Consider the following 26149-nt stretch of genomic DNA (forward strand, 5'->3'; position numbering starts at 1 on the left):
TTGACAATCATGTAAAACCTCGAAGAGAAAGTTAGGTTTACCAGTATCACGAGGCTTTGCGACTTAACGTCATGCTATCCAACTGCTAATGATGGCTAGCACGAATTGCGAAATACTCCCCATGCGGTTGCACCCTTGTACAGTTAAATAAAATGTGGTGGCCACCTACGACTGTGCTTTTAGACGGTAGATAATAACATACAGGCAGAAAAGACAATCTGCGGCGAAATATAGGAGGTAACCCTGAAATCACTATGAATGCTAGCTAACATTTAGCAGGTCAAGAACATGTAACGTTAATTCTAAAAAGCTGGTTAACGCCAGTCATCAGTGGTGTAATGTTAATGATTCTATGATTTACAGATATTTAATGTTTGTGCACTGGGATTGGAAATAATTGCATATAATTCAAAGATCACATAAATCAATATAGAACTGTAAGGTAGTCAATAAATTATTAAGTAAATGTAATATACTTTGTGTACTGCTAATGTCAGGTACCTATGACAAACCATAACATCTGTGACTGGGCGGTGTCAGCACAACACTGCTGATATGTATGTGTCTGATCAATTCATTTGATAATAATATAAATATTATCATATCCAGTTAAGAGTGTGTTTACCCCGAGGATCTGCCATAAGACTAAATGAAGACGTAACATATGATGCAGGACATTATTTTGGGGTATGTATGGTCTGTATTCACATGCTAATTTTACATTTACGTTTATCCCAAATGCAATTCGTTCTCCAGAAAACAATAATAGACCAAACAAAGTGCTGATCTCGAAACAGTATAGCAAATTAACCTAGCACCGTGAGAAACTGCAAAACTTGACTGCAGGCGGGGCGGAGCGCCTCACTTCTCGCGAGCTGGCCATCACAGTGTTATCTCGCTGTTTGAGACAGACACGCCGCCGACGCAGCGAAAGCATTCTTTCACTGGAAATCAGCAGGTAACGTTAATAATTAAGCTGTACTTTATAAAGCGAAATACACATAATAACAAAAAGTAACGTCTACAAAGTGTACATCAAATCATATATCCGCATAGTAATACTATTTCTGGTTATTGCACAGCATAGAAACGTATAAGGCCTGTCTTTGTTAGCTAGTATCGTGCTAGCTGTATTGCAGGCACTTTGATATCTCGTCAGCGCCAGAGAGCTACACTAGAAAGCATACTTGCAAATAATGTTACCTTTGCTTGTCCCTAATTTTTTTAGTTGATCGTTTCTTTCAGAGTCAAGTTATCATTTGGTATTTGTAGTGAAGCCAACATTATTCTAGGTCAAAACACCTGGACCACTACGATAACGCTAATAGCTAAAGTTAGCTATCTAGCTAACCATAGCTAGTAAGATATCTCTCGCCCTCTCACGGTTTCCGGAATTCACGTTGACAAACTAACGTTGATGGCATGTTTGTTACAGACTATTAAGAATTTCGGACCTTCGGCGTACCGGTGTTAACCGTTGGCACGGCCGATCCATAGTAACCAATAGAAAATCGAACGTTGCCGCTTTTGCTGCTGCTACGGACGTTCCGTGTGGTCCCCGCCTATAACGCTTGCTTTCTTAGATTCATGAGACCAGTAACCATCGTTATGTAGATGTTTAGCAAAGTGTTTAGGTCACGTTTAACCGCGATCTAAGGAATAGCATGACATTTTACCTCCGTAGCTATCGCTTGTAACGTTACGTGGACAACCAACGTTTACTTGAGCAATGTCTTGATTTTTTGGCGTAGCATTGTAATCTTAAATTGTCAAAACTACTCACGTTGTGCAAGGTTGTGATATTACAACCCCCCCCTCCTCAGGTGATGACAGCTATTAACATTTAATAATGCCAAAATTGAGCATAATGGGTCATAGTTCGTTGTATGCAAGATGTGTTCAAAGTGTAGTAATGTTGCTGTCCTATGATACAATTATCTTGTATTATAAGCATATTGTAACTATTATACTTTATAATTAACTTGTGTGCACAAGAATATTATTTGTACCCACCAGAAAAGAACCTGCGGCCATCAGATGAAAAATATCACCTTACGGGACTTTACAGCCTTCGTAGTAATGCCGTTTGAAAGGTTGCTAGATAAAATTGCCTGTTTGCATATCTTGACAGCTTTCTAGGTGTAGATGGGCGTACGTAATGAGTTTGAACAACTGTTACTGAACAGGGGAACCCAAAACCTTAGTCATGCTGAAATCTGCAGCAGGCATGAGAAACCCTGGTCTAACACATGGCGCCACAAGTTATGTTTCTGTGTCTTATTAATAATAATTCTGTTTATTTTTGAAGGCTTGGTCAGAACATGGCAGATGGGGAAGGATATGTGGTCCGTGTGCGGGGTCTACCCTGGTCTTGTTCAGTGGATGAAGTCCAGCGTTTTTTCTCTGGTAAAGACTTGTATCTTGATATACAGACGTATAAAGATAGTTGCATGTGTATGCTATGTTGACTATTCACAAGATGCCAACTGCACTTTCTCTTTTTTATTTTCAAAATAAACACAAACCTGTATGTAATGGCCTCTTGACCTGACAAAGCTGTTTTGTGTTATACCCTATTCCTACTGAAAACCATTTGTTTGGCGTGGGAATGGACGCTAAACATCCAAACATCTATCCCCGGGTGACTTTGTACCATTAACTGTCTGCAACTCTAGTGGGAATTGGAACCAATTTGATCCACGCGTTTGAGAAGGGCAATGGGGAGGGGGTGGCCTTCGTTGATATCAGAGTAAGCCCATGCCCCATTGATGTCGCATTATTTCTCTCAGGATTGGTTAATGCCCATGGGAAGCCATTTACCATCATCCGTAGGGATGGGAATTGATACGATTTTAACGATTCCGATTCCATTTTCGCTTCTGCTTATCTTATCGATTCTCATTCAGGCAAGGGATTCATTAACGTTATCATCACTCTGTAGCGCATCAAAAATTCCTGCAAAGTTATTGCATGATGTGTGGACAAATGTTTCTGCATATTGGTAGTATTTCCCCCCTCTGACGAAAAAGACGTTTTGCAAGCATTGCAAGTGGTCCTGTGGTCATCATTTCCCATGAAATATAACCACACTTTTGAACGCCTCTGCCTAGTCGCCATGCTGCGGCCTAAACAAAACAAGGCTGCGTGCGTGTGACTTCATCGCGCATGCGCAAACAGCACTGGAATCGATAGCGGAAATTGTTAAGGACTTTCGCTAACGATTTTAAGGAATCGCTCCACTGGGAACCAATTCTCAACAAGAACCGGTTCTCGATTCCCATCCCTAATCATCCGTAATTGGTTGTGATCACTTTGAACCCAAGTCTGCCTTTTATTGGTCAGCTGATTTTGAGAAATTCAACTGTGCTTCAGGCTATGTAGCAAATGGTGTTTGGTTACTGTGGTTGCAAAGTTGCTATGCTTGCTAGCTAACTGAAGAAACTTTAAAATACCCTTAATAGTATAAATGACAGAGTTCCATTTGAATGAAATGAAGGGTCAACGTCAAGGTATCTTTATTGTCAATTTCTTTACATGTCAAGACATACAAAGGAACCGATAGGACGTTTCCCACTCTCCCACGGTGAAACATATAAAAGTGCACAGGCACAACAGATAAGACAAGACATTTCCTAATACTATGTAAACATAAAGATTCACGTACAGTGGTTATAAATACTATATATATAAATACGTAATACAATTTTAAACGTAATACAAGTGATAAAAGTGCAGAGTCCTGAGTGATTTTTAGGGGGGCGGGGGGATTTCAGCTTCCTGTCAGACTGGAGGATATGGTTGGGGGGGTGAGGGGAGAGAATTTAGCTTCCTGACAGCTTGGTGTATGAAGCCATTTCTGAGTCTGGTGGTAGGGTAGTTATCTAGCTGACATTACATCCTGTTCAATTGAACTTTTATACATTTGAACTTTATAAAATGTACCATTATAATAGAAAAGGGTAGAAACCCTCAGGGTGCCTGTGCTGGTTCGCTGCTTGGCCCCCCAAACACAGAAGTTTAATTTTGCAGCAGATTGGTTCATATTAACACACCCTAGCATCTGTCAACTGTTACGATGGCTTCCTTACCTAGAGTTAGATAGCTAGGTTAACTGGCATGAGACTGTTACTATGATTGTGCCATGAATTATGGCTGTGTTTGAGTCAGTTTAGTGGACATTTTTGTGTAAAGGTTTGCTGTACTTGCCAGTCCCTCTAGGATTTAGGTTTTGCGCTTCCACAACTTCACGCAAATTCAAGGATTTCCCCGCAATTGTGGGTTGCAATTTTCTCTCTCACCGCAATATTTCTGCAAAAAAATGTTAAGTGGTGGAGTTTCTGAATTATTTCCCATAGTTTTTATTCAAACCCTAATCCTGAAGTACAATTACTGCATAATGCCACTTTAAAAGCATTAAGAGAGGTTTCTACTTCTTTTTCTACTACTGTTCAAAAGTTACTTCGATTGGTCATTACAATGACTTCTGAATCTATCTCTCCCTAAAAAGAGTGCAAAATTGCAAGCAATGGCAGCAGCATCCACTTCACGTACACAAGAGAAGGACGACCCAGTGGAGAGGCCTTCGTGGAGTTTGAGTCAGAGGAAGATTTGAAGATAGCCACCAAGAAGGACCGAGAAACAATGGGCCACAGATATGTGGAAGGTTTGTACGAACGATGTTGATTCTAGGTCCTTTTGCATTAACACCGTGTTAACCTTTATAAGAACCAGACAGTATGACAGCCATAACAACAGTGTTCCCTGAGGGACATATCTGACATTGTTAATATATAACATACTAGTATAATATGACACTGATGTAAATGTGTGTGTGTGTGTGTTTGATTGCAGTGTTCAAGTCCAATAATGTGGAGATGGACTGGGTCCTGAAGCACACCGGCCCTAACTGTCCAGAGACGGCTGGGGACGGCCTGGTGAGATTGAGGGGGCTTCCCTTCGGATGCAGCAAGGAAGAAATTGTTCAGTTTTTTGCAGGTACATATTCCCTTGCCCTCTTTCCACTCCCTGTTCAGCCATAACTCATCATCACACAGTCTGTCTGTTGGAATCATGACCAGGAGAGGAGCTGGAGGTCTTCCTTTGTGTGTGTGTGCGCGTGTGTGTGTGCGTGTGTGTGTGTGTGTGTGTGCGTGTGTGTGTGTGTGTGTGAAAGTAAGAAAGGTCCTCCATAATAGTCTTTAGCTGTTTCGGATTGTTTCGTTTATTTTCAAAAATTGCATTTATGGACACACACCCGTATCCCATTGGGAACTAATGAGATTGGTTTTACCCTGTAGCTGCATTTTTCTCCAAGCACATTATACTAATTCCCACAGTACACGGAAGCATTATTGTCTAGTCATATACTGTTGACACCCATAGATTTGATAATGGTAATGAATGGCTCTGTACCCTTTAAAAACCCCAAACTTTCCCCAATCCACTGCACCATCGGCACAAACAAATGTAATATCTAAAACAGCGCCACCACATTAGCATTGGAATCATTTGGAATCATTTGGAATGAAGAGCAGTAATGTTCTAATGGGCAGGGTCCTCTCCTCAGTGGCACTAGCTATGAGATGGCCCACTGGTCTGACGTCATATATGCTCCATTTAAATGCACTTCTAGAATTTGCACTCTCATCTGGTATGTATGTGATTTGCATAAAACATTTAATTTCTTTTTGTTGAAATGGAAAAAAAAAAAAAAAAACATCCATAGAAACACTAACGTTTTTGTTTTTGTGAATGGGCATGTGATTTAATGTCCCCAACTGGGGTTATTTGTCCTTGGGTTGAAGGGTTGGAAATCGTGCCAAATGGGATAACATTGCCGGTGGACTTCCAGGGGAGGAGTACGGGGGAGGCCTTCGTGCAGTTTGCTTCACAGGATATAGCTGAAAAGGCTCTAAAGAAACACAAGGAAAGAATAGGGCACAGGTGGGGATGGTTGGTTGGTTGGTTGGTTGGTTGGCTGGATAAGTTGCTTTTCTTATGGTGTACACCTAACAATAATCTACAATGCCAAGAGCACAAGAGACACACACACACACACACATACTTCATTTGGGAGGATGAGGCCTACCTTTCAAAAAGCTGCAGGTCCTTGCTGAGCAATAATGTGTGTTTCTTTCAATGTAAATATTATGGTTAACCAGACACTTAGAACCTTCAGGAAAAGATTAAAGGAAGGTGTGTAGGAGAGTGTTTGCTTATCCTGCCATTTGGTTTCAACCCTAGAGGTATACGGTGCGTTTAAGGGTGCGTGCTCGGCCATGCCTAGAAAAGCTTCTGAATTGCAAAACGAAATGACATCACTTAAAGCACCATAACACGCTGAGGACGCTGTTTCGCATGTAATATGCCATTGCATTGGAGTGCAGTAGAATGCTATGCTTTGAGGTAACCATAGCGTCGGTGACAAGCTATTTCGACCACCCCATTCTTCATAGACAGCAGGTCGACTGCTTTTATGTCAAATCTGACCACAAAGCCTTGTCTAGGAATATGAACGATGAAAACGTAAACAAAGGAGGGCCTTCCAAAACTAAACTGACAATTGAATGAACACTCGCTCAGCACTAAAATACAGACCAATAGGGAACTACCAACTTGTTGCAGATAAGGAGGAGTTGGAGCATACACGTCACAGGTAATACTCTGGTAGCCATGTTGGACCAGGTTTCTTTTTTCTTTCAATCTTCAGAATCTCATTATATGCTCAACATTTGAGGATGTCACAGAGACACCATGCACAGCCATGATGTTTTGCAGAACTAGGTTCCTTTCCGGTGACCATAAGAAAAGTCTTGTAATTCATTTAAGTTTTCCTTTTGTTAAGGTTTCCTTCAGTTTTCATGTATTTCCTTGACTTCTAAATCTAAATGATGAGCTCATGTGGCTGTTCATTATTCAAGTTGCTCGACTGGTCTCGGTAATATCACCAAACGTACCCTTTCTTTTGGCGAGTACATGTGAATGCTTAAGAGTGTTTGTGAGCGAGCCCTGGGTTAATATGCTGAATATGCCCTCAGGTACATTGAGATCTTCAAGAGCAGCCGCGCAGAGGTCCGGACGCACTACGAGCCTCAGCGCAAGCCCATGGGCCTGCAGCGTCCTGGGCCCTACGACCGGCCAGGCGCGGGCCGCGGATACAACAGCCTGGGTCGGGGAGGCTCCTTCGACCGCGTGCGCCGCGGAGGATATGGGGGAGGTGAGAGTGAGTGTGTAGGTTTTACCTTCCCCTAATTGCACGTCCTTTAAAAAGAACAATTCTTCACAATAGTCTCTACGTGAGAAGTATATGGTCACAAGTTTAAGGTTTGGATGTGAATATGTGATGTTGAGATGAGAACTCTCAGTGGCGTTTTGGTGTATACTTGGCAGGATGTTGCCCGTAGTGTCGTTGATGAATAACTGGTGTGTCCACCAATCTGGTAAACCTCTTTGTTGCAGGCGTGTCAGATGGGCGTTATGGTGATGGCGGCTCAACCTTCCAGAGCACGACAGGCCACTGTGTTCACATGAGAGGCCTTCCCTACAGAGCCACAGAGACAGACATCTACAATGTAAGATGAGTCGCTTTGAACACCGTGATCTGCCCCTGTTTTTGTTCAAGAGAAACTCAAACGGACCAACTTCTGCTTTGTAGTTCTTCTCGCCACTGAATCCTGTGCGGGTCCACATAGAGATTGGACCAGACGGCCGGGTCACTGGCGAAGCAGACGTGGAATTCGCCACACATGAAGATGCCGTAGCCGCCATGTCCAAGGACAAGGCCAACATGCGTGAGTCAAACGTTTCCCTGAAGGCCACACAATAAATGTTAATGTGACCCTTTTAAATAAAAACAACAACAACCAGTGCTGTAATAGACCATCAAAAGACCCAAAGCTGGTCACTTAATCCGAATATGTGTTTCCTTCTTTGTGTCCGACAGAGCACCGCTATGTTGAGCTGTTCCTGAACTCAACAGCAGGGGGCAGCAATGGTGGCTATGGCAGCCAGATGATGGGCACGATGGGTAAGTGTCTCCACCCAAGTGTCACTGGTCGTTCTGTTTTATTAAGAGCAAACTGAGCTGACACCAGCCCTGGTAGGAAGCATTTTACTGAGGGCTTAATCCAGGTAAGGACATTGTCCAACAACAAGATGCGGATGGAGATATGTACATTAGTGTGCATTGGGTGACTGACTATACAAGGATGCCATTCAGCATATTAGTATTCCTATCCAAAGTTTCTGAAAGTGGCAGTCAGGAGCAAGCAGTGTTGCCATACAGTAGGTTAAATACAGACTGCCCCCCATACCCCCTTAAAAGAAGTAACCGCCTGACATTCTCCCCAGCCACCCAGTCCTCCTACGGGCCCAGCAGTCAGCAGCTAGGCTCTGGCTACAGTGGAGGCTACAGCAGTCAGAGCAGTGTGGGAGGCTTCAGAGAATACAGTGAGTGTCGGCCCGGCTCGGCGCTGGGCTGGGCTGGGCTGGGCTGCGGGGGGGGGGGATCCACAAGCCAGTTGGCATGCCAACACTTAAAAAGCCAATCCTGACTAAATACTACAACATAGATGTTTCTTGCACATGAGAGTTTCAGTACACGGCCTGTGGAGAGATGATCCAGTAGAGGGGGAAGGGAGTCTCATCACCAGGTGTTGCTCATGCTGCTGTCTTAAGTGCACTTCTCTTCTTCTGACAGGTAACCAGGGCGGCATGAACAGCAGTTACTATGGCGGCAGTAGCCGGGGCTCAATGGGTATGAATGGGCTGAACAGCGGTATGAGCATGGGGGCAGGCTGGGGGATGTAGCCGGGTCTTCAACCCCACTCACTCGCTCACCCCACTCACCCACCTGTCAGTGCTGGCTAGCACCAGGGAACTGCCCTGAACGACTGGACTCCTCTCAAATCCAAGTCTCATTTTTGGTGACATGGCAAGTTTTGGCCAGAGGTTGACATGTTAAGTGTTTTGTTTACGATGTGTGGGAAAGCGACAATCCGTTGTGGTTGAGAAGAGGAATGCGTTGTCTAAGGACTTTTGTACAGTTTCATGTAAATTTAACCCATCTATTTAATGGTGTCCTCCTTCTCCTAATTGCTCTTGTAGTTGCTTACATCAGTATTACAGCTGGTCTATTGAAAGATAAACAAACACTTTGCTTTTTGCTGGCACATGAGACCATGAACTTTTCCTGTTTCTAGACAACATAAGCTGAATTCTGTGAAGGTTTACAGTCTGATTCACTTGAGCAGTTTTATAGTATGAAAGCGTGTTAGTTTTTAGTATTATTCTGGAGAACTCTGGAAGGGAAAGTAAGTGATGAAACTTAGTGGAGATAAAACCGGTTTTAAATGTATTCTTGCTCCATTCTTTCCTGTGAAGTATTTTCTATGTCCTCCATAGCATTGTCCTTCTCCAGTATGGTAATAAAAAAGAAAAAACAATAACTCAGAGGTGAGTGTGTCATGTGACTCGTCAACAGGCCATGGACAACTGTATAATTGGGGAATGTTTATTAAATACTGTAATCATTTTTCTTATCAAATTTGTATTTATAAAACATGTTTGTTTGGAATATGCCAAAATGATTTTATAAAAAATGCTTCAGAAGCACTGGTCACAATTAAAACACATGAAGATTATGTAACATTCTAAAAGTCTTGAACAGATTTGAGTTTGTAAAACATTCTTTTAGTCCATAAACATTTCTGTCATTTTCAATACTATATGAGGCATTCAGCATTCTTCCCTTCTGTTTGCGTAAGTCAGGGTGCATAGAGTAGAGTTCATACACGGCTACATGATTGACAAGATTGGTGTTAAGAATTCCGATGGGAAAATTAATATAACCTACTTTAAATTAATTGAGCAATGCCCAAGTACATTCTACAAATGGTCCCTGGATTTCATGTAGACATTTATTAACATTATTGTTGTTAATTTAGATGTTGGAAACAATTTCTCAACCACAAGGCCACCCATCCTTACCTGTTCTAAACAAAATCATACTTAGAACCTAAAAAAAAAAAAACTGAAACATGTTACGGGACTCATCACCATCAGAAAAAAAAAATGGCAGTACAAAGTAGACAGCCGTCCTGATCCAAGAGGATCTCAAATTCACACGGCTCCATTCGTATGGTCTCACCCACTTTCCTAATCCCATGTCCTGCAGGTTAAACTGAGAGAGCTGCAGAATCAGCAGTGGAATCCTGCTCTGGGTGTGACAGACGTTTACTGTCAAACTTCAAATGTTGGTATCAGAAAGCAACACACACATCCTATTGTATGTGACTGGTGAAGGCAGTTCAATGTTAAATGTGGGCGGCGGGGGGGTTAGCTTGGACACAATAAGAGGTGTAACTTGTTACTTTGTAAGGGGGTCGAAGATAGATCGGAGTCCCTCACTGAAGCCTGACCTCGGCAGAATGAAGCCCACCACCCTCAGCTGATGGCCCTTGAAGACATGGCATTTCTATGAATGGCTGTACCTATTGATCACGGCCCTATGCTCCTGAATTTCAGGTAAACAGGTGATGCATTGGGCTGAGAAACTTCCCCAATGGATTCAATACAGTCTTCATATCAGCCTATCGCAAGCGAGCTCACTAGCATTAACTGTTGAAACAGTCTAAAGCAGGTTTTTCCATTAAAGATAGTCGTGTTTGTGTCGTGGGCGAGTGTGTGTGTATGCATGTAGTCAGGACCCAGTGGCGGTGCTTCTCTGAAGGAGCAGTGAGTGACAGATGTCGCACACACGGACAGGTTTGGGATAGGAGGGCAGCGCCAGCTCGTTACTGGAACAGCTGCTGCAGTAGATGTCCCCACAGTTACGACAGTGGTGCTGTACATGGATTCAGATAGAGAAAGAAGTAAGATGGCGGTTACTGCAACAAAAGTCAACAAGGTGACACTTCAAGGACACAATGTATTAAGTTACTTGTTCCTCAAGTCAGACAGGTTAAGATGTTTAAGTGATAATTAACTTGATGGTACATATGAGCCGCTGAATTGAAGACTAAAATACATACTGAAATAATGTCCTACAGACTCAAATACTTTTTAAATGTTAAGTTCATCTTAACACATCCTTACCTTTCTGCGTGAAATTGAGAACTCCTTCAGGCAGTGTTTGCACTGTGTAGCTTCATCATCTTTCAGCCACGCATGACCCTGACAGAGAAAATAGTCAACAAGGAAAGATTTGATACACCATTACTAATCTCTGGACTGCTCTACTGTGTATGACATACAGCAGTAGTAGCGAGATTTGCAGAAAGCCGTCTAAATAAACTTCCTCACCTTCAAAGCTTTATTAACCTCCTTGAAATCCTCCATTTTCAATTTGGACCTGTTAAACAGAACACAGATACATCACTGCTGGAAATCCAGCGAGACCTAACCAGTCATGTGGGACCGACGAAGCAACATGAGGACACTTAAAGCTTGGCCTTTTCATGACGACACTAGTCCGGAGTCTCCTCTGGAGTGGCAGCTTGTGATCCAAAAGGTAGAAAGGGAGGGGCGCCCCCTGTACTCACTGACTGAGGTGGAGGCCCATCTCCTGGAGAGCCTGCTCCTGTTCCTCACAGGTCTGCTGGAGGTGGCTCTTCTCCTGCTGCAGGTCCAGCAGCTCCTGTGGAAACCAACAGAGATCTCCCTGAGCACGACAAATACCATCCAGCAGCAGAATACGATGACCGAATGCATAATATTCGCCATCACCACTGAGAGTTTGGTCATTTTAAGTTAAAACCTTAAGGGTGGGGATAAACTCACAATATTATCCTGATATTAACCCAACTGTTGTGGTATCTTAAATGTTCATTGAGTTTATTTACCGAATAACATTATTGACTGCTTTCATGCGCCAAAATACTATCCCGAGAGTACAAAAACAGGATCTGATTAAATACATTTGCTTACTAAGGGTAAGTGAAGTGTAAATCTGAACACAGGAAAATCTTTTTCGATTTTAGCTGGGGCAGCTACCATCCATTTTAGTAATCCGGTTAACAACGTCAAGGTTGTTATTTAAAATAAAACTTCAATTCATAAACACAACAGAGAGCTGTATTTCGACAGTCTTGTCCTCAGTGTCTTATTTAGTGCTTACTAAGTTTAATAAAAGATTTCACCTTTTACAAAAAACAGAAGAATCCTAAGGAATCAAGAGACGTGTAAATCATGAGGCATATGGTTTCAACACCAGCACAGCAATGGGTTATAGAACTGCAGCAACAATGTAAGACCTGCTCACACTTAATAGGCCAATGGCTACAAAACGATTGTTAAATCATCCACATAATTTAACTCTATAACAGCTTTCATTTGAATCTTTTTCAAGCAAAGACCAACCTAACTCAATAGTCATATTATATTCATATACAGTATGTATACAGATACATACACAGTCATAACAGTGTGGGTCGAGAGTGTTTCTGTTAACACTGGTTGGTTCTGTGTCACTACTGTGAGACACGCGAGAACAACCACACAAATCCATTTCCACACCCAAAAAAAGGAAGTGTAAGGTCATGGCATTAGGTGCTTGGTATACTTCTGCAGATACGGTCTGCGCAAGGTCTCCACGCGGTGCGGATGATGTCCAGTTCGTCATCCGCACACTCCTTGCGGACCGTCTGTGCTGCAGCAAGTGCAAGCAGTTCCCATGTGCTCAGTACAATGCGGTCGAAGTGCGCAAGTTCTCCGCTTGTCCACAACAGCAACAAAAACAAGTTTACTTGGGACACACCAATGCGTACGTCCGTATCCGTATTGCGCAAAGCCGTGTCCGCAGAAGTGTACCTTGGCCTTTAAGAGGAAGCACAATCCCACTTCACCTAACCTTCACACTTTCAGCAAGAGACTATCCAGTCCTATGGATTTGGATTCCATCTATTACTCTGAGTTACCCCACACTGTGTCTGCTACTGACACCTCAGCTCAATTGCTTTAGTCTTTCTCCCTCTCCCTCCCAGGCATGGTCCTTCATGTGTGAGGTGGTAGGCGTGGCACTGACCTTCTGCAGGCCCGTCAGCTGTTGCAGCTGCGTGCGCAGCTCAGTGCTGTTGTCCTGCTCCCGCTGCAGGTCCCTCTGCAGACCCTGCCGCTGCTCCTTCTCTCTGCGCAGGTCACACTCCAGCCCCAACCTGAACACAGCACAACACAACACAGTTAAACCCAGTTAAACCCAGAGGTCAATCATACCACCCAACCTGAACACAGCACAGCACAGCACAGCACAACACAGTTAAACCCAGAGGTCAATCACAACACTCAACCAGCCACACAGCACAGCACAACACAGTTAACCCAGAGGTCAATCACACCACCCAACCAGCCACACAGCACAGCACAGCACAGCACAGCACAGCACAGCACAGTTAAACCCAGAGGTCAATCACACCACTCAACCAGCCACACAGCACATCACAGCACAGCACAACACAGTTAACCCAGAGGTCAACCACACCACTCAACCAGCCACACAGCACAGCACAACACAACACAGTTAAACCCAGAGATCAATCACACCACCCAACCTGCCACACAGCACAGCACAGCACAGTTAAACCCAGAGGTCAATCACACCACTCAACCAGCCACACAGCACTGCACAGCACAGCACAGCAGTTAAACCCAGAGGTCAATCACACCACCCAACCTGCCACACAGCACAGCACAACACAGTTAAACCCAGAGGTCAATCACACCACCCAACCTGCCTCTGGGCACTACTATTTGTGGATGTTGATAGGTCCTATCTATATTATGTAGGTCCATATGATATATTTTAGTTATGGATATTCACATGTTTATTTACAGAATGTAGATGTGTCCATTCTATTCCACTATGGCTATATCCACTCAATTGAGTTTAGTGCTTATTTATTTATTTACTGCCATTTGCAGTGTTCGTGTAGTGCTTTTATTTATTGTAGGACATCACGATGCCTCGTAGAATCATGACTAGAAATGTGAAACCTAATTGTTAATGATACAAATATTCTCGTATTTATTATTATAAATCCGAGGATGTCTGCAGAATCAATGATTTCTCACAAATTCAGCTCTTAAGAACATGGGCGCACTCCAATCAACGACTGCTTTTCCGCATTCTTTAATCCCGTTCTTTGCTAAGAAACTATTCAGGAATGCCAGAATTGTCCCGGGAACTTGCTAAGTGGAGTACAGAAGGAATTTCTTCTTAACTTCTTAACTGTGTTCATGAATGAGGTCAAAAAAAAAAAGGTTTTAAAGAGGTCCATTAAGATTCTTTCCTGGTTGATGTTGTTCCCCATTACCTCAGTGAGTCGAGGTCAGTAAGCTGTTTCTGCAGAGCCTCCACCTTCCCTTCCAGCTCCACCCTCATGTCCATGTCACACTGGTCCGTCTGCTTGCGGGCGTGCTCCGACTTGAGGAGCCTGAGGAAATGGAGCAGAGAATAGAACATGCATCCACAGCACTCGCGCAGATGTCTACTCACACACCGATTACAAGTACTGCACATCACATCAATTCACTGAATTCCTTTGGAATGTGCTGTATCATTTTGCCTTTAATGACATGATATTGGTTTGCACTCTAACTTCCTCCTCATGTTGAACATTGATCATTTGATCCTTTTTAAAGCTCTGTCCGTGTGGTCACCTCTCCTCCAGCTCCTTCATGACGCCCTCCATGCGGTTCATCTTCTCCCCTAGTTTCACTGCCCCCTCCTCCTTCCTCTTCACTAACATGTCTGTTTCCTGCAGGGACCAAAGAAGCATTACGATCCATATACACGACGGTGTGTTCCCACAAGGACAGCAGGATGTCCACACTAATCATTTCAAAAGGTTTCTGTGATATGGAGTGAGCAGACAGTAACACAAACAGACTTTACATTTAGTCATTTACATTTAGTCATTTAGCAGACGCTTTTATCCAAAGCGACTTACAAGGATGTATACACAGTTTACATTTACACTGATGGCACACTGCACATCAGGAGCAATTAGGGGTTCAGTGTCTTGCTCAAGGACGCTTCGACAGGGAATCGAACTAGCAACCTTCTGATTACCTTCTGATTACTAAACGACTTCTCTACCTCCTGTACCACTGTCGCCCCACTTTCTGCAGGAGGGGAGTTTACCTGGGCTTTGTTGAACATCTGCAGGTTGAGGGTCTTGACCTGGTCCAGCTGGTGGCGGAGAGCAGCCAGCGTGTCCTGCTTGTCATGGCTGTCCTTCTCCAGCAGCCTCATGGCCACCTCCATCTCCTGCTTCAGGCCGCCCTGCAGCTCCAGCTCTCGCTCCAGCTCCTGACACACACACACACACACACACACACACACACACACACACACACATTACAGCTCCAGCTCCTGACACACACACACACACACACATTACAGCTCCAGCTCCTGACACACACACACACACACACACACACACACACATTACAGCTCCAGCTCCTGACACACACACACACACACACACACACACACACACACACACACACACATTACAGCTCCAGCTCCTGACACACACACACACACACACACACACACACACACACACACACACACACACACACACATTACAGCTCCAGCTCTCGCTCCAGCTCTTGACACACACACACACACACACACACACACACACACACACATTACAGATCCAGCTCCTGACACACACACACACATTACAGATGCACTCAGCTCCAGCTCTCGCTCCAGCTCCTGACACACACACACACACACACACACATTACAGCTCCAGCTCCTGACACACACACACACGCACACACATTACAGATGCACTCAGCTCCAGCTCTCGCTCCAGCTCCTGACACACACACACACACACACACACACACACACACACACAAACACACACACACACATTACAGCTCCAGCTCTCGCTCCAGCTCCTGACACACACACACACACACAAGCACACACATTACAGATGCACTCAGTGGGTTCTGTTTGGAAAAACCTCAAATGCGTCTAGGCCAAAAATAATGATTGTATGATTATTACATTGTTATGCATGTGTTGTCCATTAAGTAAGCCCAGATATGTAAACATGTGCATCCAAACCGCCCTGGTTTTAGTGGTTTTGTTAACATGCCTTTTTATTTAAAACATTTAAAAACTGTAAATCAGTAAATCTGTACAGGAGAGTACAAAAACATCCAAGAAAACCCATCCTCCCAACAACACACACATACAAACAATAACTTTTAAGACATGACAAACTCTGCCATCTGCCATCAATCATTTCATGATCTGTTGCCAACCTAACCAAGATGAGTCCATGCTGGATGAGTTTCTCACCTGCCGGATGCGTTTCTCCTCATTATACTGCTTCCACACAACATTGTACATCTCGTCCAAGCCCTGCCGTGTCTGACGGTACGTCTCCAGCTCCACCTGGCTGTCCTGCAGTGTGGCCTGAGTCACCAGACAAAGCAGCGCCACACTAGTGAGTCCTAGCAGCACAATCAAACATGCTCCACCTCACCTGACTGACAATATGCCTAGTATACCTACTAGACAGTGTTCACAACTTGTGTGTGTGAGTTTTATTTGCACGTGTGTGAATCTACCTCCTAGGCAAATACAAAGCAATGTTTTTAAGCAGTTAAGTCATGCTTTGTAGGTAGTAGAACATCCTAACATTAATTTTGATGGTATATGGTCGTGTGAATGAGAGAACACATCATTATTCCTACAAGCTGCCCCTGCTATTCTCCATGTAGTTTTATGCTCAGGGTCAGAAACCCCACAAATACTTTCACAGAATAATATTGTGAAATATATCACCAAAAATACATCAGTCACTAAACTAACAAGTCTGTTGGCTGTTAGCTAGTTAGCTTACTTATTTCATACAAAAACTGCATAATGCCTATTTAATTAATGTGTGTGTGTGTGTGTGTGTGTGTGTGTGTGTGTGTGTGTGTGTGTGTGTGTGTGTGTGTGTGTGTGTGGTGACAAAGTGTGGGGTTGGACAGAAGTGCACCTCTTCTTTCTTCTGGCTGGTTTGGAGGATGGCGGCGTTCTCCTTACTGAGCTGGTCTTGTTCATCCCGCAGTGAATTGATCCGGTCCGTCGCAGCCGTCAGCTGAAGAAATGGAACCAATTATTGGTGGATTGAATTTTCAGAAATGAAAGCTCCTAAACGTGGAGACTACAGCATTTAAAAGACAAATACAGTCTTATGTTGAAGCATGTTATCAGACAACTCACTTCTTCTATGAGCTTGCAGTTGGTCTTTTCCAATGCATCCATCTTGGCCTGCAAGTCAGTGACTGTGCAACTGAGATGCCTGTTCAGCTCCTCGATGTAGTGCTTCTGGTCCAAAATGGCCGTCATTTTACAATCACTAGCAACGGTACAAGAGGAAAGAGAGGATAAGGTGAGAGAGGAACTGACAGGGAAGTAGTGGGAGAAACTTAAAGTCAGTTTGTCATCACAGGCACCATCTCACTCTTTCGTCTCACTCCATGACACTCACTCTTTTGGTGTTTCGCTGTTCTGCGGATCTTTCAGGTACAGGGAGAAGTCAATGACGCCAACCTTTATAAATCACAGACTGTCAGAATTAGTCAGTGTCTCAGAGAACAGTGACAGCATGCACACGTTTCATTGCACATAATGCCAACAACTTGAACAAGCAGAAATTAGAGCAAATCATTTGGGACCAAAGTGACATCTCTGCTGTACATCTCACAGTTAGAGTGCACTCAGTACTTATGGAGGAGCGGATGGCCAAACGTCTGTGGCTGTGAATGTGTGCCTGTCAGAAGACCAAACCCAAAGGCATGGGAGGCTGTTATAATAACATCCTAGAGTGGGACACCAATTAGCCTCACCTGGGAGTCGAGATCTTCCCCTTTCACACAGAGGTTGGCATCAATGACATTCAGTCCCACCAGCATACCCGCGATTATCGTCCCTTCTTCTTCTAGCATTAGTGCTCCAGGTTCATAAAAATCTCTGACAAAGAAAAGGACAAAATATATAATATTGGGACACATTTATTTTGATGTAAATACAGCTATATAAATCCTTTAATGTCCAGATGACAAAAGACACTTGATTAAAAAGTCACAAAAAAAATCCATAACCAAATGTGAGTCATGATGCATCGCAACTTACCCAAGAAGATCTTTTCTGTCGATGAGGGCTTTCATGTAGTCCGCCACCTTTTTCTGCATAAGGGCCAAGTGCAGCCAGGCCCGGGCTCGCCCCAGTCCTGTCCTGAACCAAATGAAAAATGAAGAACAGGCAGAGAATTGGACGCCTCATGGACGGTGTAGTATGACTATTAATAACTGACAGCAGGCACATTTGGAGGCTTGCATAATTCAAGAGGTCCGTGCTCGCTTGGCAAGATGAACAATCTCTGGCTCAAAGCAATAGTTGACAAACGTACTTGAGGCCAGGCATGTCTCGCACACTTGTGGCAATGTCCGATGATTCTGAACACAGTTTCTCAACCAGCTCCAGGGGACCCCATATGGACTTATTCTGGCTGATGAAGGATTTCTTCACTGCATAGCAAAAGGGGAAATCAAGGCTGTTTACCCAAGCAGTATACTGGAAGAAGAAAGACTGGACAGCACAACTGACACTGCAATCTGTCTTCAAAATGTAGACTACAGCAATTCCTTCCTTCTGTCCTCGACACACAGAAAGGGGATTTAGGGAAATACGAAGCTATTTCAGTACTGCTTTTGTGCAGTAATGTACAGTTTGAAGTATGCCAGACTGAAACTCAGCATCATAAACACACTGCTCCCCCCTTCAAAGGGCCACAGAAAGCCCGTTCCCCTTTGGCCTCATGCCCACAAGTTCATCAACATCCTTTTTTCCACATTGCTTCAGCAGAGCACCAGAATGTCCTCAATCAACAGCTGTCATAGTGTTCGGAAATGGCAGATGCTGTCTAATATATCAATATATAAGCGGTCTTAATATTATAACTACATAGAGTTGAACTATCTACAAGGTTTTAAGTACAAACACACAAAACACAGCTTTACCAACCTTTCAGTCCGTGTTTTAAGCAGTGCTCCAGGACTACAAAAAACTGCTGCAGCGGGGGATAGTCGGAGTCCAGGGTCCGACCCAAACTAAGTGAAGACTGAATGAGTACCTTCACACTCAGTTTCATCATGCTCAGGAGATTAGACCTCTCCACCGTCATCGGGTCTTTCACAACTACACAGACACATATAAAAGTCACATTTCAAATTCACGCAGGTCGATGTATTTAACAACTTATATTGAAATATCGGTACATTTCTGTTTATTTGGTGGTTTATGTAGCCTGTAGAATAGCAAGATTTTAGAATAGCAACGAGGTCACATCGAACCAGTAAGTAAGCCGAACGAAACTGATATCCATTCATAGACATAGGAAGACTAACGTTATGTCTGTTATCGTGTGAGCTTCTTGGTAGAGCGAAATATGTCAGCTGTAGAGTGCGACAATGAACATTCGCGACGCAGAGCAGACTAGGCAGCTTACCCATGGTTTTAGCGGTTTCATTGGCAGAGGAAAGTTCAGTCGGGGAGCTGTTAGTTGCAGACCCAGGCGCTGCGTTCTTTAAAGCCGCCCCGTATGTGTTTACTCCACTGCTAATCGTCTCGCTCGCTTTCCGTGCCAGCGATAGAATAGGTGCTGACCAAGAGCTTTCAGCTGCCTGTATATTTCTCTGCTCTTCCTCATTACTGTTTTCTATAGTGTCTTGAATAAGTTCCGGGACTTCTGATTCTTCATCTTTGTCGTTGTTATCTTCCACTACCGAGTTCGGCTCTTTTGCCTCTTCAGCCATTTTTCCAAAACAAACATGTGATGCCAGACCAGAGCAATCTATTATGATTGATTCCAGTAGACATCATGAATCGAGCGATGATCAACGGGTCCAGAACTCTAGTCTAGAGACCAATAAGTCATAATGACACGTCCACTCCTTTGAACAAGACGGGTTCTTTTTATTTGCATGAATTTCTGATAGTGGCAGCGCTCTGATTGGGGGCCACATACATAGACATATATACATACATCAGAATCAGAATCAGAATTCTTTGTAATGGCTAAGTATATTTACACATACAGGAAATTAACTTGGTGTGGTTTGTGCATAGGACATAAAACACATAACATACCAACAAAATAGCAAAAACAAGAATAAAAGACAAATGTTTTCGAGATAGAATATTAAATAATAATAAATAATTTGGGCACGTGCAGGGCTAGGATGCAGTGAATTGGAATTAGCAAAGTGCAGTATATAAATAATTTAAGCTGTAGTAGTGCATTTGTGTGAATGTGTATATATGTGTGTGTGTGGGGGGGGGGCGGCAGAGTCATTGTACAGTATATATGTCTATGGACAATACAATCAAAATCTTTCGATTTTTGGCTCCTTTTTCCCTGTTATTAGATTTATTTTTAGTCAAAATATTGGAGATGTAGAAGGGGGCGCAAAAGCAAAGAAAAAACTGCCCAACAAAAAAGAAAATGATAATAATATACAGTATATATTTCTTTTTTTTTGCTGGGCGCAGTTTTTGGCGCCCCGTTTCAGGTGGCGCTCCAGACAACCGCCTATGACGCCTGTAGGAAGGACCGGCCCTGCGTCCACAGCCACATGCTCCATAGACCCCCCCACTTGATACGGCATCAGTCTGGGGTGTGGGAGTGCCGGGTCAGGAGTCACGCTGGTGGACTACAGCTCCACATCCTGGGGACAGCCCGGCCAGTAGATGTGGGACTGGATCCGATGAGGCATCTTGTTGATTCCTAAGTGGGGCCAGGACCAGCTGGAGGATTCTGGAATGCAGACAGAGGCACCAACAGCTGGAGGAGTTCGCCCGGGCCCCCAGGAGCCGGTGCTGATACAGAAGCCCATTCAGGTGGGTGAAACAGCTAGCTAGCCACTGCTAGTGAAGGGCCTTGGTCTCAGGATCTAGTGCGGTTGCTGGTCCACCCCCACCCAAGCCTGGACCTGGGAGAGGACAAGATCCTGGGTCTGATCTCGCTGGAGCTGCTGGGAATCGATGAATTGCCACCGTTGGCTGTCGCTGCTCGCTGCTGCTCGCTGCTGCTCGCTGCCACTGAAGTCTGGAGGCTGTTGCTCACTGCTGCTGACCACTGGAGATGTGCTGTTGCTCACTGCTGCTGACCACCGGAGATGTGCTGTTGCTCACTGCTGCTGACCACTGGAGATGTGCTGTTGCTCACTGCTGCTGACCACTGGAGATGTGCTGTTGCTCACTGCTGCTGACCACTGGAGATGTGCTGTTGCTCACTGCTGCTGACCACTGGAGATGTGCTGTTGCTCACTGCTGCTGACCACTGGAGATGTGCTGTTGCTCAGGGTGGAAGCCCATAGTGCAGCTACCACTGGAACCACTAGCTGCGTCTCAAGCCTCACAGTGCTGTCAGTGCCAACACTGCTCTTCATGCGTGTGTTCTTCCCACTGGAATGGCTGCCCTTTCTGTGTTAGGCGATGATGGGGAAGTCTCTGGCGACGCATCTGTAGTACGACACCAGCCCCAGGAAACTCACAGGGAAGAGGCCAGTCTCACCGCTGCCACTGTCACCGGATCAGTGGACACACCTGCAGTGCTGACCACATGTCCTTTGAACGCTGGAACAGATGACACTTTTTCGGGGGCAGACGCAGGCCAGCACGGTGGATTGGGCGCTCTTGAAGTCTGCAGCGCGCACAAGGAGGTCATCTAGGTTGACTACGCACCAGCTTCAGGGGAACACCAGCTAGCACTCTCTCCATCAGGCGCTCGAAGTTGGCTGCTCCGTTGCAGAGCCCAAGGGGAAGTGCTTTGAACTGCCAGTGCCCTGGCCGATGGAGAAGGCAATCTTTGGGCAGGCCTCTGGGGTCTGCTCCACCTGCCAGTAGCCGCTGTGGAGGTCAGGGGAACTGAACCAGCTGGACCCAGCATTGTAGTTGATGGCATCATCGATGCTTGGCAGCGGGTAAGAGTCTTCATGAGTGATGCCATTGAGGCAGCAATAGTCGACACGGAATGCCAGGAGTCATCTTTCTTCTTGAACAAGACAGACGGTGCTGCCCTTGGCCTACTGCTGGGCTTGATGACGCCTGCCTCCGCTATGCCTCAAATGTTCTGGTCAATAGGTGGATAGGGCGGCAAAACATTTAAATTAAATTAAACCACAATTTTGGAATAATCTTAGATTCCTCCATCATAGGCTATACACATTTTCTTTTGATTCCAGTTTCATTAAACATGGAAAGATTTTACTTGATATGGCATTTTTGCATTTCTTCTGCTTTTGTTTTAAAATATGCTTTGAAACATTAAAATGAGTGTGAAACATTTTCCCCCGTTAAGCCCCATCACTACCACTTGATGGCGACATAAGCGTTCTAGAATGTCTAAAAACTGACTGAATGGTTGCGTATGGTCGCCAGTGAGTTTGGGACCACAAAATAAAAATTTTGACCAGGCTAACTTGATGAAAGTAGATCACTGATACAAAATAAAAGGCGTATCGTCCTTTGTCACAATTAAAAAGAGTCAAAATGTAGCCTGGCTTCTTGTACAGACACAGCTATTTAAATGTACTGTTTGATTGAAATGGTTCCTATAGGCTATTTGAACTTAACTGGTTTGTTATGATATTTGTCAGCCTATAAACTATTCACTTTTGCAGTATGCCACGTTGAATAAGCAGATAAATAGGCTACAGTTGTGCAGTGCTGTTAATGTTTATCGAGACGATGAACTTAATAGGCGTGGTCGACGGATGGGTCTACCGGTATATAAATGCTTGATGCTCTCCCTCCACGGCCCTTTTGGCAGTCCCAGCGAGAGTGTGAGCTGTACAGTCGTGCTGTCCCGTCGTGCTGTCCCGTCATCTGGTCCCGTCTTCTCTGAAGTTGAATCAAACGAAAGGATTTAGGTCTCAAGGTTTCCGTGGATTCAACTCCGTGATCTAAAGAAAACGAACTGTCGAAGTGATTTATTTCCTACACCTTAAGACCATTCGCTTGGAGACATGGGGATTCCAAGAGTGATACTTCTGTTGGTCCACGCTCTGGGTAAGCTTCATGAATGCTGCTTTGCTTGAGGACACTGTGGCCGTCTTGGGGGGGAGAAAATCAGATAGTAGGCCTATTGTCACAGGATTTCAAGTGTAGTGTTATAATCTCAGAAAGAATACATGTGACATGCAACTGCGAATATGAAAACTTTTGAAAAATTCGCGTGTGTGTGTGTGTGTGGACCATGTAGGCTAGGCTACACTGTGACCATGCCATGCCATACAGCCGATATAAAATGGAATTAGGCTATAGGATAGTATTTATTTTTTATATTCACATGTTTTTTCAGAACATCTCGGCTATAAGGTTAGAACTAGGTCATCAATCTATTTTAAATCACGTTTTATGTAATTGGATATATTTATTTTTAACTCTTATATTCGAACATTACCTAAGTGTCTAAGCATGGCATTTTTCTGTGTCTACGGCAACACTCTCTGGAGATTAAGGAACATAACAGTGTATATATATATATATATATGTGTGTAGTATTGTATATACATGTACAAGTTTATACACACATATACATTAATGTATGTATGTGTGTGTGTGTGTGGGGGGGGGGGTGTAACTCACAATGCTTGTTTATGCTTATTTCAGCTCATTCATGATATGGTATCCAAGTTACAAGTGGTCATCCATTCATTTCACTGACGTTTATTCCTTTTATATCCTAGTGCTTTCCAGGTTGGTCAGTGGAGCCTCAATAGACACGAGTGAACATGAAAAGGCCCCTGAAACTGCAGTGTTCAACATGTTGGAACCAGTAAGTGAGAGAAGGGTTGCAGAAGAGGATCTGCAGCATGAGGTGGATTATGAAGACGAAGATGGAGATGAAGATGAGTACTACTACGATGATGACGAGGACGATTATGAAGTATCAGGGGACTACGTGCCACGAGGTATGTTTTAAAGCAGGCCTGAGAGAAAATTCCATCTGTAGTTTTTCAGTAAGAACAATAATGAAATCTTGTTATCTTACTGATGTTATATATGGTCGAAGCAGATTAATAGATGAATCTTTGTTTTGCCTTTAGTTGCCTTTTCCAGCAAACCTAAGGATCCCAGCAAAGTTCTGACTGAAGAAAGGGCAGAGGGGAAAGGAGGAGAGGAAAAGGGAGGAAGAAGGGAAAGGGAAAGAAGAGGAATCCGTGCCTGAGGAAATATAAAGATTTATGCATCCATGGCACGTGCCAATACCTGGCAAACATCCGTAAACCTTCTTGCATGTGAGTATTGTCCACACCAGCATCCTTTCTCTCTCTTTCTCTGCATTTATAGCTCAATGTTGTTCATACAGATCTATGACATGGTCCTTGAATAGTTAGTGCCTGTGGATGCATCGGACAACAGGTGCAATGGAAGAAATAGCTTCTGAAACACATTTAGTATATATTCCAAGAGAACTCCATCCATTGTTATAAAAAAACATTGATATCTGTGTCGTCATCTCTCCTGAACCTCTTCATTTCCATTGATTTGAATGTTGCCTGAAGAGGACCTGTTTGTAAGGACTGTGCAAAACACTAACCGCACGTTTCCCTACAGATGCCACGAGGGTTACTCGGGAGAGCGGTGTCACGACATCATTTGGCTGTTGCCCAGCAGCGGAACAGATAAAGGATATAACAGGACGACAGCACTGGCAGTGGTGGCAGTCGTGCTCTCCTCACTCTGTCTCATCATCATAGGCCTTCTTTTGGCATTGAGGTTAGTCTATCACATGCTTCCTGGGGGGGGAGTACTATTGGCTACACTAAAAAAGTAGTAGAATAATGAGTGTTGACATTTCTAGACATTTGTAGTGGTTGAACTGAAGTTCTGATGTCTGACTGTGCTTTAACCTCAGGTTCCACAAGCGGGGTGCCTATGATGTTGAAAATGAGGAGAAGGTGAAGCTGGGGGCAGCGCCACACCACTGACTGAGGAGAGAATGGTGAGGCACCAAGCATCGTGTTGGCCGTGGAGCATACCTTGTCATTTCGACCTGTCTGGAATTTGTGTGACTAATCATTTCTTTTTGTGATTGTTTAATTTTAGGGTGGAGATGTGGAAATTCTACCTCAAAATAAAAAAGAGAAGTACACAGGCCAATAAGAAGAACACAACAGAAGGAGGTAGACTGACTGCCTGTCACAAGTGACTGATCTCCTCTCGCCGACGGCCCCACTGGACAGACATGAACTGGGTCACGCGCGGAAGACCCCAAAGTCCAGCCAGTTGGGACGGAAAAGGCCTCAGAATCCGGGACTGGGCCGAATAGACTTCCAGAATGCCACATTATAAAGGTGGTGGTTATGAGGCCGTGTTGACTGAGGTGGAGGTAGTCTGAATGTAGTGAGGACCGTCTGGAAACGTTGCGAGCGATGTGCCTGATCTGGGGGTTGGCTGGGGGTCCTCCCCAAAGCAGGAAGAACCTTGTCTTGGACTGGAGTGTTTACGCCAATCTGCTTTTTCTTTCTCTCCGCACATTTTCATTGTCTTGTGTACTGTAAAAAGTTTATTTATGCCTATCTTTTAATTTATTTATTTATGTTAAGTGATATTTATTCTGATGTCTCCCAACAAAAAGGCACTGCCCGTATATTTGTACTGGTTTTAATGTTATAATATTTATTGTACAATATTTATGGGCTTATGTTCCCTAAAATGGATAAATGGTTTATTAAAAGGACTAATAATGGGGATTCCTGTACATTATCCTCAATATATTTATTTGTGTCATAATGATACGGTTGTGTCAGTTACCACTTGTCAAAATATTTCGGGCCTGTGGACTGATCAATATCCACATTGTTATGCCTCTGTCATAAGACATGGCCGTGTTTTACAATGAAATGAAGAATTCCATTACTGTAGTTACTGTTAACTCACCAGATGATCCAGCAGTGTATTGTTAGTGTAAGGATACATTTTCTTTCCTTGATCAGCTCAGTGAGATCAATGTTAAGCTCAAGAAATGTGAATTAAAAGTCTTTTAAACCAGCAGTTTACAGTGCTTCATTGTGATTAGATTTAAGAGATTTAAGATGTTTAAGAAAACCAGTGGAAATTACATGG

The 26149-nt window shown here is 43.9% G+C and overlaps 4 protein-coding genes across 8 annotated transcripts in view; 3 read left to right on the top strand and 1 right to left on the bottom strand.

The window, feature by feature from the left end:
- Window positions 1-26149, top strand: part of LOC116225230 (extracellular superoxide dismutase [Cu-Zn]-like) — a 364295-nt gene that overhangs the window by 259559 nt on the left and 78587 nt on the right. The window lies entirely within an intron of this gene.
- LOC105913114 (heterogeneous nuclear ribonucleoprotein H1) lies at window positions 27-9446 on the top strand. 4 transcript variants are annotated; one of them, XM_031587411.2, is made up of 11 exons: window positions 27-237; window positions 2309-2406; window positions 4508-4663; window positions 4852-4995; window positions 5805-5943; window positions 7038-7222; window positions 7459-7571; window positions 7655-7790; window positions 7943-8026; window positions 8350-8448; window positions 8699-9446. In XM_031587411.2, the coding sequence occupies exons 2-11, from the start codon at window positions 2322-2324 to the stop codon at window positions 8806-8808; spliced, it is 1251 nt and encodes a 416-aa protein (XP_031443271.1). In that variant the 5' UTR covers window positions 27-237; window positions 2309-2321; the 3' UTR covers window positions 8809-9446. The 4 variants fall into 4 exon arrangements, with proteins under 4 accessions (XP_031443271.1, XP_031443270.1, XP_031443272.1 ...); XM_031587410.2 differs by lacking the exon at window positions 27-237 and adding an exon at window positions 274-958; XM_031587412.2 differs by lacking the exon at window positions 27-237 and adding an exon at window positions 806-958 and having other exon boundaries at window positions 7038-7216.
- rufy1 (RUN and FYVE domain containing 1) lies at window positions 5144-19859 on the bottom strand. 2 transcript variants are annotated; one of them, XM_031587402.1, is made up of 18 exons: window positions 19524-19859; window positions 19040-19213; window positions 18426-18543; window positions 18149-18250; window positions 17863-17986; window positions 17505-17566; window positions 17237-17372; window positions 17010-17111; window positions 16322-16438; window positions 15137-15304; window positions 14653-14750; window positions 14307-14426; window positions 13022-13151; window positions 11541-11635; window positions 11302-11350; window positions 11095-11172; window positions 10689-10843; window positions 5144-5169 (listed from the first exon to the last, which is right to left on the bottom strand). In XM_031587402.1, exons 1-17 carry the CDS (start codon window positions 19828-19830, stop codon window positions 10700-10702), a joined length of 2124 nt encoding a protein of 707 aa, XP_031443262.1. In that variant the 5' UTR covers window positions 19831-19859; the 3' UTR covers window positions 5144-5169; window positions 10689-10699. The 2 variants fall into 2 exon arrangements, with proteins under 2 accessions (XP_031443262.1, XP_031443261.1); XM_031587401.1 differs by lacking the exon at window positions 5144-5169 and having other exon boundaries at window positions 10327-10843.
- LOC105913094 (proheparin-binding EGF-like growth factor) lies at window positions 22817-25158 on the top strand. The gene is given in 7 exon segments (XM_012842112.3): window positions 22817-23086; window positions 23767-23991; window positions 24127-24183; window positions 24186-24318; window positions 24638-24799; window positions 24939-25025; window positions 25130-25158. Coding segments are annotated over 6 exon segments (693 nt in total). The 5' UTR covers window positions 22817-23043; the 3' UTR covers window positions 25012-25025; window positions 25130-25158.

This window comes from Clupea harengus, chromosome 20, assembly GCF_900700415.2.
Source record: "Clupea harengus chromosome 20, Ch_v2.0.2, whole genome shotgun sequence".
NCBI classification, from domain to species: Eukaryota; Metazoa; Chordata; class Actinopteri; order Clupeiformes; family Clupeidae; genus Clupea; species Clupea harengus.